This window comes from Trematosphaeria pertusa, assembly GCF_010094035.1.
Source record: "Trematosphaeria pertusa strain CBS 122368 unplaced genomic scaffold BU26scaffold_20, whole genome shotgun sequence".
Lineage (NCBI taxonomy): Eukaryota > Fungi > Ascomycota > Dothideomycetes > Pleosporales > Trematosphaeriaceae > Trematosphaeria > Trematosphaeria pertusa.
In genome coordinates, this window is record NW_022987231.1 from 287,106 (window position 1) to 303,245 (window position 16,140).

At 51.4% G+C, this 16,140-nt stretch overlaps 8 protein-coding genes across 8 annotated transcripts; 4 read left to right on the forward strand and 4 right to left on the reverse strand.

Annotated features, from left to right (window-relative positions):
- Positions 1-519: 519 nt before the first annotated feature.
- Positions 520-2,175, reverse strand: BU26DRAFT_510714 (uncharacterized protein; the record flags this gene model as incomplete). The annotated part of the gene is made up of 1 exon (XM_033827252.1): positions 520-2,175. One exon carries the CDS (start codon positions 2,173-2,175, stop codon positions 520-522), a length of 1,656 nt encoding a protein of 551 aa, XP_033677308.1.
- An 853-nt stretch (positions 2,176-3,028) lies between these two features.
- BU26DRAFT_570987 (uncharacterized protein) lies at positions 3,029-5,055 on the forward strand (the record flags this gene model as incomplete). Its single annotated transcript, XM_033834089.1, has 4 exons — positions 3,029-3,104; positions 3,258-3,830; positions 3,878-4,743; positions 4,792-5,055. 4 exons carry the CDS (start codon positions 3,029-3,031, stop codon positions 5,053-5,055), a joined length of 1,779 nt encoding a protein of 592 aa, XP_033677309.1.
- Positions 5,056-6,370: 1,315 nt separating this feature from the next.
- On the reverse strand, positions 6,371-7,378 carry BU26DRAFT_584518 (uncharacterized protein; the record flags this gene model as incomplete). Its single annotated transcript, XM_033834601.1, has 1 exon — positions 6,371-7,378. The coding sequence occupies exon 1, from the start codon at positions 7,199-7,201 to the stop codon at positions 6,371-6,373; it is 831 nt and encodes a 276-aa protein (XP_033677310.1). The 5' UTR covers positions 7,202-7,378.
- A 516-nt stretch (positions 7,379-7,894) lies between these two features.
- Positions 7,895-8,944, forward strand: BU26DRAFT_570989 (uncharacterized protein; the record flags this gene model as incomplete). The annotated part of the gene is made up of 1 exon (XM_033834090.1): positions 7,895-8,944. One exon carries the CDS (start codon positions 7,895-7,897, stop codon positions 8,942-8,944), a length of 1,050 nt encoding a protein of 349 aa, XP_033677311.1.
- A 132-nt stretch (positions 8,945-9,076) lies between these two features.
- On the reverse strand, positions 9,077-10,180 carry BU26DRAFT_467512 (RTA1-domain-containing protein). Its single transcript, XM_033825263.1, has 3 exons — positions 9,918-10,180; positions 9,345-9,857; positions 9,077-9,282 (listed from the first exon to the last, which is right to left on the reverse strand). The coding sequence occupies exons 1-3, from the start codon at positions 10,119-10,121 to the stop codon at positions 9,133-9,135; spliced, it is 867 nt and encodes a 288-aa protein (XP_033677312.1). The 5' UTR covers positions 10,122-10,180; the 3' UTR covers positions 9,077-9,132.
- An 851-nt stretch (positions 10,181-11,031) lies between these two features.
- BU26DRAFT_555560 (uncharacterized protein) lies at positions 11,032-12,082 on the forward strand (the record flags this gene model as incomplete). Its single annotated transcript, XM_033832327.1, has 3 exons — positions 11,032-11,158; positions 11,465-11,698; positions 11,772-12,082. The coding sequence occupies 3 exons, from the start codon at positions 11,032-11,034 to the stop codon at positions 12,080-12,082; spliced, it is 672 nt and encodes a 223-aa protein (XP_033677313.1).
- A 431-nt stretch (positions 12,083-12,513) lies between these two features.
- On the reverse strand, positions 12,514-14,603 carry BU26DRAFT_544002 (SET domain-containing protein; the record flags this gene model as incomplete). The annotated part of the gene is made up of 4 exons (XM_033831714.1): positions 12,514-12,615; positions 12,677-12,835; positions 12,903-14,241; positions 14,584-14,603. 4 exons carry the CDS (start codon positions 14,601-14,603, stop codon positions 12,514-12,516), a joined length of 1,620 nt encoding a protein of 539 aa, XP_033677314.1.
- A 376-nt stretch (positions 14,604-14,979) lies between these two features.
- On the forward strand, positions 14,980-16,055 carry BU26DRAFT_510721 (uncharacterized protein; the record flags this gene model as incomplete). The annotated part of the gene is made up of 4 exons (XM_033827253.1): positions 14,980-15,054; positions 15,217-15,358; positions 15,539-15,774; positions 15,816-16,055. 4 exons carry the CDS (start codon positions 14,980-14,982, stop codon positions 16,053-16,055), a joined length of 693 nt encoding a protein of 230 aa, XP_033677315.1.
- Positions 16,056-16,140: the final 85 nt, after the last annotated feature.

The window sequence follows — 16,140 nt, forward strand, 5'->3', positions numbered from 1 at the left end:
AGTTAGTAGAATAAAATAAAAATTAGATACTTTTTAGATTCTTTCTTTAATATCTTTATAGCTATATAGTTCTAGACTACTAAACTTTATAGAAGGCTTTACACTATAGTATATAGTATATCTTTAAAGTTTTATAGATTATTATAAAGGTCTACTAGTGCTTATAAGGTTTAAACTCTAAGAATAGCTACTTTTAGAAAAAGGCTTATCTTAAGCTTACGTAATAGAAAATATATAGTATAAATTTAATAGATAGTATATATAGTATAGTTCTATATATATTTAAAATTTTATAGAAAAATATTAAGGTTTTGCTTAGTTATTTAAGAAAAACCTTTTAATTTTCCTAGCTTAGCATTTTTAGGGCGTTCGTTTGTGTAGGGCGTTTGTTTGTAAAGTACGTTATAGTATTTATAACGTAATAAAGGTTTCTAGAAAATTTCTATAGAGCTAGCTCTTCTAAGTATAGCGTAATAAGAGATAGAAGGGTATGCTTTTGCTCTAAAAAGGCCTGGGAGCTCAGCGTGAGCGTCCACACTGCTCGTTGAATGCATCAATCTTCCTTCGAAATTGCCCGACAGCACGCGGCCCTTCATGTTCATCGGATCCAAAACTCAGCGGCTTATTCTCTTCTGATTCTGTCGGTATTTCGTCACACCCACGAAGGTCTCTCATACGCTTTCGCCTGCGTTCTAATATTGCCTCCTCGTCTTCAGATCTCCACATCTCAATCCATTTCCTTTTTCGCTCCGACAGTCCAGTGCCCAATTGTTTGGGATCTGGATTGTTTCGACTTGTCCCAAGGGACTTATCAATGAAGGTTGGGCATCCGAAAGCATAATCGTCATTAAGAGGAAGAGCGGCCCGCCATTCTTCCTCAACCTTTTCGTACGATTGCTCAGCTTCCACAAGCTTCCGAGTAATATCAGTTGTTCTCTGGAACCACAGCTGCCCAAATCTTTGCTCAAGGGTAAGCTCGTCATCCTTGCCCCGATTGTCGTTCAAGAATTTGCTCAATTCGCCCGGGTATTGATCTCGATGAGCTTCAAATTCAGCGTTCACTCGTTGAAGGTGGGCGTACGCTAATTCAAATCTCCTGCCAACTGGTTCTTCAGTGGGATTGATTGGTGGCTGTTGTTCTGGTTCGGGTGGGGCAACTGGAGCATATCGGACAGCATGTTGATTCTGTTCTGACAAGGGTGGAACGGAGGCGCCACCGTTGTACGGGGGTTGAACGGTTTCGATGATTTGAACAGCTGGCTTACCGTTGGAGTCGTCGCGAGGAATGACGCCAAGCCGGATCATCGCGCCATTCAGAATTGGGGGAAGTTGGTGCAGCCAGGCCTCGCATCGTTTCTCCTCGCGCTCAACGTTCTGGTTCAACTCGGCTTTGCGGCTTCGAAGATCCTCCAACCTTTCCTCTATGGATTGGCGACCCCGTCGGATCTGCCATAGTGCCTCGCGAAGCGCGTTATTGTTAGCGTCGTTTCTCACTTCATTTAGCATACGTTCCTCCTCGGCGGCTTTCGTTCGTAACTGAAGCTCGTGCATGGTTAAGTGGCCGCCATTTTCCTCTTGCCATTGATCCCTCTCCATTTCTCTTAGGCCCCACGAGCGCCAGCTTTGTGAAATCGCCTCCAATATTCGAAATAGGTCCCAGTCGACAAGAAGCGCCGGGCACGCTCTGGTTTCATCTCCTGCATCTACAAACCTGATCGAAGAAGTTTCAAAGTCCCGTTTGCGTATGACTCCCGGGTTCCAGTCAATTATCGTTTGGCACGAAGAACCGGAAGCTTCGGAAGCTGCTTTTCTTCCCTCGGCGTGTTTGGAACTTAGACCCAAGCTTCCATTTGCTCGCTGGTCGTCCCCGCCGTGGTCATATTGCTGTAGCGTTGGAGCGCTGGTTGTCACTGGCGGATGGAACACTGGAGCAAGGGAAAGCCAGGGATGAACTTCAACATCTTTTGTGTTTTCGGGTGATTCCGCAGGACGTCCGAAAGTGAGCCTTTGGTGATGTGTAACCGGTGAAAGCCATAGCCATAGATTAGGATGGGAGCTGTCATCAGTTGCATCAGGATCAGTGGGCGTCTCTTCCACGGGGCTAACCAAGATGGGACCTGCCGCAACGCTGAGGAGAGTCACTCTCACAGTCTGTGAATGCTCCGACTTCGTCATGCCTACCGGCACCGACGTCGTTGAATTTTCAAAAAAATGTCGGTATTTCGAAACATAGTTGATGACTGGTTTTTATTTGACGTATAGGGCTAATCGAGGTGTGCCAAGAAGATTTGCGCGAACAAAGGATCACTAGTTGCTTACACAAAGAAAACACACAATAAATTTCTCCTTGTAGTGTCTATTCTACGTCTATTGATAAACATGCGCTTTGTCCGTAGGTTCTTTGAACGCGCGTATCAGCATTAGAGCTCAGCATGGTTCTGCACACGAGAGCACGTAGGCCCTCCCGCGATTGCTGTGCTCTAATAAGCCTTGGGGAGTCAGTATGCGTGGTTGAAGATCAATTACTGTGGGGTTGATAAATTGTAGAGGCCGCGTAGAGTAATATTCGATGAAGAAGGAGGGATGGAAGACTCTAGACTTGCTAAGTGCTGCGTGTTGCCGTCGAGTAGCCTACCTACGTATTTCACCTAGAACGTATCAGAATTTAAGGCCTACATCGGCTTCACTTCCGTACGTTCTCCCCCTGGCCTGTCTTCCCTCTTGATGGAGCTCCGGAACTGGGAGAGTTTCACTTCGACGAATCCTTAGTTTGTGGAGCGAAGTATTGAGGAGGTAGGCACATGTGCTTCTTTCGAAGCGCAAAGGCAATTTCACATTTCACCACGAGCCCGCAATGTTGACTATTCGCGGGCGAAGCGTGTGAACGCGTTCGGAGCTACAAAATGCGCGGTAGCTTTGTCCCTCCTAAATTATACATCACAACAACTCCTCCAACTTCAGCCTAGTCCTCCAAGCCAACTCTGCGCCAACCGTCCGATTGGACAACCGCGGCAGCAAAGCTTCAGCCATGGCGAACGGTACGAACTCTGATAACGAGAAGAAGCGCAAGCGTTCGGACAAACGCGGAAAAGCGACCAAACAAGGTATGTTCAACATCAGTGCATAGTCATGCCGTTATGACATAGACTATGCCTCTTTAAGTATCATTCTACATGTCTCCAACAGACTAAAAAGGCTATGGCGCGCATAGATGTGCTTTTGATATCTCAGTTGAGAGAAAGCCGCTAACGAACCAGGCCCTCAAGCTACACCTCCAAATCGAGCCTATCAGAACAATTACAATGGGCTTATCAATGGCGCAAGTGGAGACATCAATGGAAGCCTACAGGATGTACACTTCAACGGCCGAAGTGACCTACGACAGCGTGCGACCGCAGAGTCAACCATAGAATTATCTTCCCAAGCCGAAGCTCGCACGGCAGGCGGAGAACATGAGACGATTGAACGGAACCTCCGCGCGAACATCACATCCGTCGAGGAGGAACACGAACCAGGAACCGCGAACAGAAATTCCGTGCGCTCGACTACTGCTTCTGGACGCAATTGCATACTTGATCCTCTGTCGCCCGTTGCTGCTCCTGGTAAAGCAGGTGGCCCTTGCCGGGAGACCGTCCAGGGTGGATTTCAAGGTATTGATCATCTTCCTCCTCGGCCACCTCGACCTTCTATATCCGCGAGTGGAACTCGCGGCCAGTTAGGCCATCCAAATCCCCATTCAAGGGTAGCCTCTTCGCAGACGTACACTTACGGATTTGGCTTTGGAAACGGAAACTCGAATACGCAGACGCTTTCCACTCAAGCTCGCACCAGTCAATCTAGCGTTGGGACTCTGGATATGCACATTCATATCAACCAGCCGGCCCCTTACAGGCCAGCGCCAGCAGTCTAGGAGGCATGCCGAACCCTCATCTCGCGTACTATAACAACCCCTACAAGAAACCCCCACACTCTCGAAACGCAGAGGTCCGTCAAGTAGTCCATTTTCAATCTTGGCAGTCATTTCACGACCCATGGCACCCCCGCGACCGCGTCACGCAGCAATTCGTACCTGCCAAAGGTATTGCCGACGCGGGGCCTACCTTTACTCCGGGTTACCACGATTCGCGTTACGGGCTTATCACGGGCATCCACTGGGCAGGAGAGCATTCGAAACTGAATATACACTTGGGCTACACCTTTGCTGGAAAGGGAGCAGACCTCAGGCTGAAGGAGGAGGCCGTTCAGCTGCTACCCGCCATGTTACAATCGCAATTTGATGAGTGGCAGGCCAACCGCGAAGATGGCATGAGCATCAACAAGCACGTTCCGCAGGAATTTACACTCATCTTCGAAGAGACGTACCGTGGATACAAGCCACGAACCAAGGTAATGTTCTCGATGTCATGCTCGGCCCTGATTCCTTGGAGTCCCACCCGTGGCAACCCCTATCTCGACATTGTAGGCCTTATTGATGAGCCTAGCTTTGTCATATTCGGGGAAGCGCAGGATATGTCAAAGCGAATTTCGCGAGTGCCGCTTGACCAGCGCGGAACGTTGGACTGCGGGCGGTTCTCCTGGATGAATATTCCGCCTGGATCTTCCGCCCCTATCCGTTTAATGAATCCGGCTTCCGGGAGCTTTCGCAATAGTCCGACCGCTGCACAGGCTCCGATTGCGCCAATGAATGCCCAGTGTGATAGTGACGAGAACAACGACCAGCAGGGATGGGACACTGCAGCTTTTGTGGAACGGAGGCTACAGTAACTTCTGGAGTACGACGATACCCTGCAGCAAATGATTGGAAACAATCAGCAAGAGATTCAAGATCTTCAGCAGCATGACCAGGAGTTACAGGAAATGGTCGGGAGCAATCAGAATGAAATCTGGTTCGATCGGGGAAAGCTGCAACTCCTCCTAGAGATGGGTTCGGGGCGCCCAGCTCAAATGCCTTCATTCTCGATGCAGGCCCAACCTATGCTGAAGTACACTCCGAGCGAAGACGGCGTAGAATATGATGAGGGTGAGCGCGAGACCAAGCGAATGCGGCAAGGCTAATGGAGGAGTGGTAAACTGGCAATCCTAATGATGGCATGCCCAAGGTAGATAGAATGGCAAATTTGAAATATTTGTGCGTGTTCTAATTCCTCACTCAGTTGAAGCTCCATGTGTGCCATAGATTCGGGCCTTTTTTCCGCGCTCCGGTATCAGTCCCTCAAGCTTCCTACTAACATCCTGTACAGAACGTGGCGTAAATCTCACTTCTGTTGATAGTCGAAGTTTCCTATACCTCAAGCAAGCCCACCAGCCGTTGGATCTCACATAAAACTCTGCCTCTCGAGTTGGCCAGTAATGCTGTCACACGTAATACGTGAACTCCCTCTCCTCCTCACATTAAGCTCTCTGTTTGAAACGCTTGGCTAGATTATTTGACTACGCAGCTACTTATAACACCCACTTGATTTACACAATCATTAGGTCCAAGGGGCCACGTAGTTCTCAGTACGGCGCCGAATTTACGAGCACAGCCCTTAAGTACCACACCCGAAACATCAGGTTTATTGCTAGAAGTCAGATTTTAGCAAGTATACCTAGAAGATATTCTAAATATAGACTACTGGTAAAAGCTGAAACAAGGGACCTTGAGCGGTAACCTTCTCTGCCGCGTCATAATTGGAGGTTGAATCCTCCATATGGGTGTCCTCCCTAGGACCTGCCGCGACGCTAAGGACGGTCACGTTCAAGGTCCCGAGGTCCGTAGGTGTGGCAGTATTGCACTATACACCTGTGGGTGCATGCTGTTGTTGTGCGTCACTCATGCTTTCTTGCTTTTCGAACACCACTCCTGGTATTTCGAAAGATGGTACAGGTAGATCTCGGTTGATTTTCAATGCTAGTCAAAGTGTTGCACGTGGATATGTGAGAACAAAGGCTTCCCTGGTTCTTGGAACAAAGAAAGATGAGAGGGGCGTACGGCAGAGTCGCCGATAGACCTCATCGCCTTCTTGGTACATCCTCCAGCTCTGCCTATCCAAGATGGCTTTGCCGCGTATCCAGAGGCTGCCCTTCTGCTAAGAGTGTGAAAGAGCCAAGAGAGGAGGGAGAAGGCCAAGGGGATGGGAAGGTTGTGGAGGATCCAGAGGAGGAGAACGGCGTAAGTTTAGGGGAGGGTGATAAAGACTGGGATGGTGATAATTTGTTTGCTGTTGGGTGGATCAGGCGGAACATTGATAAGTTTAATGAGGAGTGTCGGCGGTTGAAGTAGCATAGAAAGGAGAAAGAGAGGAAATACATTAAAGATGACTTCGCAGGCAACACAATGCAGAAGAAATGCATATCCCAAGCGTCAAACGAGTGAGTGAACCATGGCCTACTAAAACACCATCACTGTCCCCATCGGACTCACACACTCCTCCTCAACCCGTCCCCCCTTCCCGGTCCCCCTCCAGTTCCAATTCCAATTCCGCATCCTCTTCTTCTCGCCCCACTTCAGCGGAATCATACAAGTCTGCAATCCAATCGGCTGGACCGGCTCTCCATAATGCACCTCCTCTTCATCGACACTCTGCTTCTCCCGCTTATTCGCGCGTTGTTTTTCTTCGTCCCGTTTGCGCTTAAGCGCCTTGTCAACGGTGTACTGTGGATGGACGTACACTTCCTTCCCAAGCACGGCTTGCGTAGGCATGACGGGCTTCACAGAATGCGCGCCAGGCGCCTTATGCGAGGGAGGGAACGTCGGGAGCGTAGAAGGTAAATCCGCAGGCACGAACCCGGCGTTCACCCATGCGGACTCCAGCTCGCATTCGACTTCATTCCTGAGCTCGTCGTATTGCAGCTCGAGGGCGGACATGCGTCGCTCGGCAACGCCTTCGTTCAGAGAGCCGTTGAACCAGCCGCGCGCTAGGCCTTCGATTTGGCGCGATGCGACGATCAGCTGGTGGATTTTCTGGGCGAGCGGGAGCGAGAGCAGCAGCGTCATGAGCGGTTTTGAGGGCGTGCTGGGTGGGCATGCGTGCGTGTGGGGTGCGGTGAGATGATTGCAGGGGTCCGATGTGACGGATGTGTTGAGCGTCGCGCATTTGTGGCTGACGAGGCGGGAGGGCGCGGGGACGAAGGGGAGGGGAGCGGGTTTTCGGGGCCGGGTCTTGGACTTAGTGGGCTTAGGGTAGCCGTGGGCTTTTGGCTTGAATGATGATGGATTCATTTGTCGCCCGAGATGATAGTTCCGAGATGTGAGGCGGAGGTAAGCTACCTTGTTGAGGATTTCGGAAGTGGACGAAACGACCCGTTGACGGTATTGAACTCAGATGCGGGCCTTAAGGTATGGCTAGCAAGGGAAGTTATCTCTCGTCCAGGGACATTTGACGATTAAATCCGCACAAACGTGATGGTTTTTTGAGAATGGGGTGCGACAGATGCCGTCTTAGCGGTGCTCGGCTGTGAAACGTTTTGTTGAACGAGTCATCGATATTGTGTGTAGTCTGGAGAAAGGCATTGTAATCGCCGTCCTTTCGTCTCTAGTCTGGTTCAAAGGGGCTTCGAAAGGGAAGTCCTTAGACAAGGAAGTCTTTGTCCTATTCCAAGATTGTTAAAGCAGCAGCGTCATCGACTCCTTTGTTGCTGCTGGTCGTGCCGGTGATCTATTTCCGGAGCCTCACAACACCGAACATTGTGAAGCGTCAATATATAGCTAGGACGATAGGCCTAAAATACTCGCTCTCCATCATTCCACTTTCCGCTGGCAGCGATCAAGTGCAAACCTTCTCTCCGAAGCGCCGGACCGTATTCGCTGTAGATCAGCGACTACCGTCGTTACGCGCTTTGTAAGCCTGTTTAAGCTCTCTGGTAGAGGTAGGTGAGGTCTGCTCTTGATTGGAAACTTGATCGACCCGCTAACATGGGTGTCAGTCGGATCGAGCACAGAGGTAAGCATGCCGCTCGCCCTCAGAGCGCGCGCGAATGCCGGGCGTACAGGGAAGCATCCATTGCCCGGCCACTAACGCGTACCCATTCGCTGTCAAGTAGAGCGGCGTGGAAGGATGGGTTTGAGGGCGACCGGTATGTGCCGGTGGGGTCGAGCTTTTGGCAGAGATTCAAGAGCGGCGCTTCTGGATCTTCGATGCTAACTTCTTTGAACCGTGAGATGGACGACGGGCTGTTTTACGAAGATGGCGCGTCATCACCGGACTCGACGGGCTGTTCGTCCGTTGGGTCCAAGGTAAGTCTTCCCACAGCACATTCGCGCTGTTCCGTTGATGATATCGACGATTACCTTGAGCTGCTGTACGGCCATAGCAGACTTCAGGACAAGCTGTCCTCGGTACTTCAGGAACAAGAAGTCATAGCTGACTACCATAGGCGTCAATACCATTGGGGAGAGGAGTGTGCGCGCCAGTTCGATATGACGCAGCCCTATGTCCTGGATATGCTGCGCTATATGTATGAGCGCTTCAACGCCGTCTCTTTCTATAGCATTGGGATGATCGAGCCGGGAATGATCGTCTATTATCTCGAACCCTACACACTGGGCCTCGATCAAAATAATCAGGGATGCGGGACGGCAACGGTGGGGGGGACTCGCTTCGAAGCGAGGGTCCATTTGAAGGGGAGGTTCGCAATCGTCGTGGAAAAGTATGCCCAGCACCTGAAGGTCGCGGAAATCCTCACCTTTGGGCACAAGGGTCTCCAATCAAAGCCGCCAAAGGTCTGGCCGGAATACGTTGGCCTCCGCGCGGTGGAGCATAAGAACTGGAGCAATCCCTCTCCCAACAAGGCCTTGGAAGTAGGTTATTCGTGCTGCGAGATTCTCCCCCAGAGTTCCGCGCATCTGGTGACAGACAAGGTCGCGCTGAGCAACCAGATCCTCTGCGCTGGGTATGTTACGCACGACTCTCTTCACCGACTTCGGGCATTGATCAGGAAGACAGAGGGCCGCATGTATCAATGAGTGACCACTCTCACTGGTTGATGAATTATAGCTTACGACTGGCGGCAATCTGCTTTTCTTTCTAATATTAGTTAAGCTCTTTAGAAAATATAATAATCATTAACGTTTATTTAAACGATCTTAAAAAAGTACCTACACTGTAGAACATAAGAGATATTTTAACTCGAAATAACTATAACTTTCTCCCCTCATAAGAGTTCCATTTCCGCGCCATCCGTCGGTGTTCGCCGGGGTCTTATATTCGGATCGTACCACGCTAAGCAGACGATAAGAGTAACTGCCATAAGTGCAAAATCGCCAACGTAAAGAGGCCATTCGTGGCTAAGAAGAAATCCGTCCTGATGGGCTAAGGTTAGTATCAGATGACAAACAATGCCTACAACGACAAAAATAGACCTACCTTCCCCATCGCATATTCCACCACCCGGTACGTATTCCTTAACCCGACGCACGAACATGCCACATATAGCAGAACCATATATCTCCGCCATGGGAACTTTCCATCCATTGCAGAAACGGTGAGATGGTTCTGCAGGTCTCTGTGAAAGCTTCCCGCAATCTTAACAAAGAAGCAGAATAAGTAAATCTGCAGACCAAGGCCAACAAGAATTGTGTTGTTGCCGAGATCCATGTCACTCTGATTTTTTGCCTGCGAGAGTATGCCGCCGCCACCACCCTGGATCAGGAAACAAAGGACGTCGCCGATGACGAAGAAACGCGTCATGACTGAAGGGTGGACAATGGAAATGTTGTCACCATCAACACGGCGTATGAGGCGCCCGAGGATGGCGTAGATAGATGCGGCGAAGAAGATTGGAGCGAGGAGGATGAGGAGGGATTGGGCGACGTATGGCGGTAGGGACTCCGTGTTGTTGTAGGCTCCGGCACGAGCAGCGTATCCGATTGTTTCGAACTGGAGGGTTGAATTGAGTTAGCACCTACGATGAGGCAGTCAAAGTAGCAGCGGACTCACCAATCCACCGATGATGAATGGTATACAGAATCCGACGCGATTTCTTGCCAACCGGAGAGCATGAAGAAGTGTAAGAAATCCACAGACCCCAGCACCGACTGCGGCCGCTGCGATGGACGGATTGTAGTCCCAAATTTTATATTCTTCCTTTTGATTGTCCACAGAAGAAGACCATGAGCTCAGAGAGACATCAGCAGGATCCATTAAAAGCGAATGACAGCGTGAACACTAGACAAGCAGTCTAAGTACGCGAAAAATAAGACGACAACGAACACTACGTGAGAGCGGAGGCCAAGAGCTTCCTTCATATATTCTCAGCTTCATACATTGCTCAGATGCCGGAACTATGTTCCTAAGCCACAAAGCATACGTAAGGATTTGGGCGGTCGGTGCCATGAATTTCTCATTGCAAGCTCAGGGGCTCTAAAAGGAACAACACTAGACTCGGTCCGCATATAGAACATGTACGGCGTAAATCCTCCTGTCGGACAGTCGCGCATAGCCCGCGGACGCACTAGGACTCTTTCGCCCCGTCAAGACCCTAGCGAATACGATAAACGAGTACGCGCACCAATTGTTTACGCGTATCCGCTTGGCAACCCAAATCCGCTCAGGTTCGTCGAACCTGCCATCTACTAAATAGGTCCTGGCCATCTTGATGGGGTTAGCCTGAATGCATCCGTGATTTTCCGGATCGTCAAAATTCGGCGAAGGTGTGTGCGCCCGGCCTCTTGAAGCGACAGGGCTACCGTATCGGGCGCCGGTTGCGAGACCGCTGTTTCGTCTTATCGATGGCAAGGTCGAGCGAACATTGTACTAGATTCTAAAAACACCGATTGTTGATATTCACCAATCATTACTGCTTATTGTACGGCCATCCTTTGCATGCCCAGCATCTCGCCTGATTGCGACTCTAACAGCATCCAGTGCCCGCACCCTTCTCTCTTAACGTTCAAGCCGTCATCTCCGGACAGCTCGCCCATGATGACCTATTCATGCGCCGAGCGAAGACGCTCAAGCTGCAACAATCGAGTCCTCAGTCATCCCTTCACTCTGCGCACATGATTAGTGCCTGAGGCGATGCGGCCAGCAGAACGCGAGGAATCTAGGGATCATGCACCTCATGGACATACTCGAGCTTGCCGCCACAGGGGTTAGCAGAATCACCGCCGATACTCCCGGCAGTACCATCGGGGCACGGCATGAATTTAGTCACGTGACTGATCGACTGTCTCCTATTGGTTCGATTAGCTGACGAATTTTCACGTGACTGAAATTCATGCCGTGCCCCAGTGGTAGTGGTGACTGCGTCGATGTTGTCTATCAGCTGCTTTATGATTTGAATCGTCGACGCAAAGACACCCTGCAGAGGCCAAAAATTACGCTGCAGGCGCAGCCGACGATAACGTGATCAGAAGTCTCGCTAAGGCCAGCAGTCCCGGGCGGGGATGCGCCGAATTAGGACTAGTGCTAACATCACGTGCTAACGCGATTTGACGCGATCTTGCGGACGCGTCTTGGGTGTACACTCTCTACGTCTTTTCTAGGTGCTTGCGGTGGACAGGGCGCGACGGGGGAACTGCCGGAGGAGTTGTGGCTCTTAGTGATGGAGCAGGTGTCGTCAGTGGAGGATCTGGCTGTTCTACGCCGGGTGTCGCGGACGTGTCGAGATGCGGTGGATGCGTTGTTCATCAAGAACTGGGTGCAGCGGCTCCCGGTTGGGGAGCAATTCGCGGCGAGTTTGGGCGCGGGTCTGTGGATCCTACAGCGCCATGCGAATGGTAGGGGATGCGTCTTTGTATCTAGCTCTGTATTCATCTCTATATTTCAGCTAGGGTAACGGGTGTTGGGCAGTGTTCGTGGACGAAGGCGTGTCGGTCGTATTGCGCGTGGCGAAGAACGAGACGGTGGCGTGGCTGACGCGGGGCTTCGAGGGACGGCGTCCGAAGTGTGTGCGGAAGGACTGTGAAATATGTAATGGAGATACTTGCGAGGAAGAATTTGTTTCGCGCAAGCCATATCTTGTGGTTCAGACGGCGGGCGCGACTGAGTGGGAGGACTGGTTTTTTACGGAGCTGGAGGCGGAGGCGTTGTCGGTAGTGCAACAGGGGCTGCCCCGAATTAGCCAGAGGGGGCCGTTTCACGACTGTGCTGCACCCAGTTAAGGTAGCGTGTCAGATATAAATCCGGAAACCGAATCCGCTCGCAGCTGTAGGTCGCTTTGCTACAGCAGTTTTGTTATTCAATAGCTCGCCTTACGATCTGTGCGAATTGACTCACTTCTCATCCGCTCATGCTTGCTCTTGTAGATTGCTGCACAAGTAATAGAGGATCTTTGCTCTGTTCTTCAGCTTGGATCGGTTTAAGACAGGCTCGTGCGGGCTTCGGGGCTTGTTGTTGTACAGTAGAGAGTTAATCTTTTAGATTTGTACGCTAGCGTGCAAATAGTTGCGGGCCCCAATATTAAGCCCGGCCGGAAAGAGTCGCGGAAGGCGACCATGTCAATGTGGCAGACCCAACTAGTCCGCTCTCCCTGATGGGGAAGAGTAAACAGGTGTCCACGCGGTTGAGAACGAAGTACGCCGTAATTCAATCCCTAGTCCCATTTGAGGACAAACAACCCTTGCAAATCAGGGTCTTTCAGCAGTTTGCAATCAGCCTTATGACCCCTCTCATTCCAACCAGTCCTCTGACAGCCCTTGGCATAAAAATCTTAGCAATTTCCTCAAAATTACGAGGCGTATCGAGTGCGGTCTTACACTATCACAATACCAGAACAACGAGCACTTCCCGCATCGGTTCAAGGAGGCTGCCTTCTTGCCACACCCATGGCACGTTCTGAGTCCGTCAACCTTCGTCGAAAACTGTTGGACCTGGTCGTTCAACGCCAGCAACTTCTTCAGTGACGTTGGGAAGATCTTCGTGACGTCGAGTTACGTTAGTAAAACCTAACGAAGCTTGATTGCAGGGACGGGCAGTGCGTACCTTGAGCATCTTGGGATCTTCGTGACGGATACCAGGATTTCCATACAAAAATACCCGACGTTGTGCATACGGAACCGCAACCGTATACCCCTTTTGAATCTGCGCAGGCGCCAATTCGCGGCCTCGGCTATCAGTGTAGAAGTGCAGCGGGATTGTCTTACCGTCGACATCCGTGAGCGACAACTCTAGATGATGAAGCGTGATGGAGTCGACAATTTCGCCCAGGAAGCACCAGGGGCGTCGCGGTCGGAAGGTCCCATCGACTTTCTCATAGAAGTCCAAATCAACACCGTTGCTACTCGGGAGAGCAGCGAAGCCAGGAAAGCTCTCGTAGTTGCGAAGATCTGCCAACTGTCCCGATTGTTCAAGCTTCTTTGGCTTGTCTCTCCTCCAGAGCCAGTCTTCGAAGTCGTTCGGGTCGAGTCCCTGCGGAACTTCGTCCGATGATGTCTTCCACTTCTTGGAAAGTCCGTATAGTGGGAGTGTAGCGGGGTTTCGTGCCAGGGGACCGTGCTCGATCACCTCTTTGCTGTCGCTGCCATGGGTCGTCCGCCATCCTTCCACCGCCCTCTCCGCAAAGATGCGTCCTCGTGCCAAGTCACCGTTGGCGATAGCGATTTGAGCGGCATCGAGGTACGCGCGCGGCAGACCAGCGTCGCCTGGTCCTTGTTCATTGTAGAGACGGACGCGTTCGTCAACATAGCGAAGGGTCCGTAGTGAGAAGTTCATCCGCATGCCGTCGCTGCCAACGAGATCATCCAGCTGGTCGATTCTCTCCAACCTCTTATCACTCTCCTCGCTCTGTTCTGCTGGTAAGGAGCACAGGCGGCAGGAACATAGGAATCCAAACTTGTCCTGGAGTTTCTTCTGGCGGACTGCGCGGCTGCTATCGAGGCCCAGGTAGTATACTGTGATCTCCTCGCCCTTGGGAATGTCTCTCAAGGCATGGACAGTGTGTCGCTTGATGGACTGGCTCCAGTGTTTCTGGGCATTGTTGTCGCAGGAGTGGTTGATGCGGCAGGCTTCAAGGAAGACTCCGCCTCCGATGCCGTCGGCTTCGATGGGGAGGCCGTTCGTTCGAATGATGCCGAGAGATTGCTCGGCGACATTCTGGTATGGATAGAGGTTGTGCATGGAGAGGAACGATTGCCGTTGGTGTTCACTGAGGGAATCGACTTGCTGGGATATGTGCGTCTTTAGCCACTCGTCGTCCCGTTGGCGTTCGGGCGTCGTGATGACTGGCTGCTCAGAAAGAATTCGCGTGCCTTTGGGGATGTTTTCGATCGCGACGAGGCCTTTGCCCTTCCCTGGCACATCTCGTAAGGCATACATTGAGCTGCTGCTCATGCTCTGCATGTCGACGTGTGTTGTAACTCTCGCTCTGTAGTCCAAAATGTAATTCAGGAAATGAGTCTCTGGTCATAAGATTTAAAAGATAGGAAGTAGAAGTTGGACACAAGTTTGTTGACGCCGGCTCGATGGTTACTCAATACTAGCCATATGAGCAAATCGCCGTTTCACTCTCGAAAGTGTGGTAGTACGAAGTGGAGATGCTATTTTTACGATCCAATTATTTCTCTCTTCCTATCGGGAAGCACGATAACAAGGTCACGAGAAGCAAAAACCAAGCAAATAACAAGGCTGATGCAGCGGGGTAAGAAGGCAGCCTCGCCGTGAGCACCGCAGAATGATAGGCTCCATGGATGGACGTTACGCTCAACATTACACAGTATGGCTATTAAACATGCACTATGCACCTTTGCACGCTCGGACTAGGCACTCTGCGTGCCGGCAAGCGGCAACTATCAAGACCACCGTGGTACCACTGGCCAATTGTGAGTCTTAAAATCTCTAAGCAAGGATTTAGCTAATTCCACTCGAATGAACAGCACCCTTCGAGACAAATTTTCCTCGAACGATAGCACCGACTTTTATGCTTGGGACGAATAACCTCATGCATTCACGGCGAAGCACGCTTAGGACGGGCAGAACGGGGACGGGCGGAACGGGGACGGGCAGACACAACAGGCGCGAAGCCGACGTATGAAGACGGTAGGCACGGCCACCACGCGGCATAATGATGGTGCGCACAGTGACCGCGGGCACGATAACGGCGGCAATGCTCCATAACAGCGAGCCGGGAACGGAGAGCGTCAGCCAGCACGATGGTGGGCGGGAGCCAGTAGCGAGCACAGCGACGAGCTCCATACGATAGGGACGGCAGCGAGCACGGCCTATCGAACGACGTATGGCAAGCGCAGCAATTCGAGCGACGCCAAAAGGCAGCCTGCTGCTGTCTATACGATCATTCCAGGGAAAGGACGAGGAAGACGCAATAATCCCACATCTTCCGCTACCACATCCGCGCCACTGGAGCTTTCCATGGTTCAACCTGCGCTTCGCTCATCCGCGCAACCTTGGTCTTTACGGTGTAGTTCTTGAACCTACTTTTCGTGGTGGGTAACGACTTAGAGGTCGTTGGCTCCAGTGATGAAGTGGGTGGGGCTGAGCGGATCAAAAATTCCGGGACGCGTCGGTTGTTTGCCTAGTCTGCCAGACCGAGTAGTTTCAATCGATCAATCAGTCTACTTGCTATCTATCACAATAATCTTCACAACTGACAAGTATTGAGACAGGCGAAGCTCCTCTCAAGCCACCTTTCAACCCGCGATCCATTCCTCCAAACCCGCCTACAGCCTCTTCCCGCGGCTCGCCTCCCAACAACAACAAGAGCGACACGCACGAACATCCAACTGCGCAAGATATAGAGCTCTTGACCGCTCTCGGCTCCCTCCTAATCTTCGGGCGTCCAGCTCGCAAAACCCTCGTCGTAGACGATATCCGAGCGTTCGTCGAGGACGACCTGGACCTTGTACGCCTAAACCGCATCCACGCGTATCTATGGCTCTGTAGGCGGCCAAAGCGGGCACGGCCATTACACTGGTACACGATGATTGGGCGGAAAGTGGTGCACACGCGGCAGCTGGACTGCATCTGTTGACCGTACTCGACGGCCAGCTTCTTGTGCAGCCTTTGCCGGAGGGCGAACTGCTCTCCTTCCCGATGTCGGTTGGGCTCTTTAGAAATGCGATAACGTCTAACGTTCATTCATATGTGCTAGGGAATCACCTGTGCTATGAGTATAATGCCTAGGTAGCTTGCAGTCTGTAACATTTAGCGTAAGGTAGTAGGATTGCTTATCGCGGTTACGCTATCAGGGAGTCCTCTCTTCGTGCTG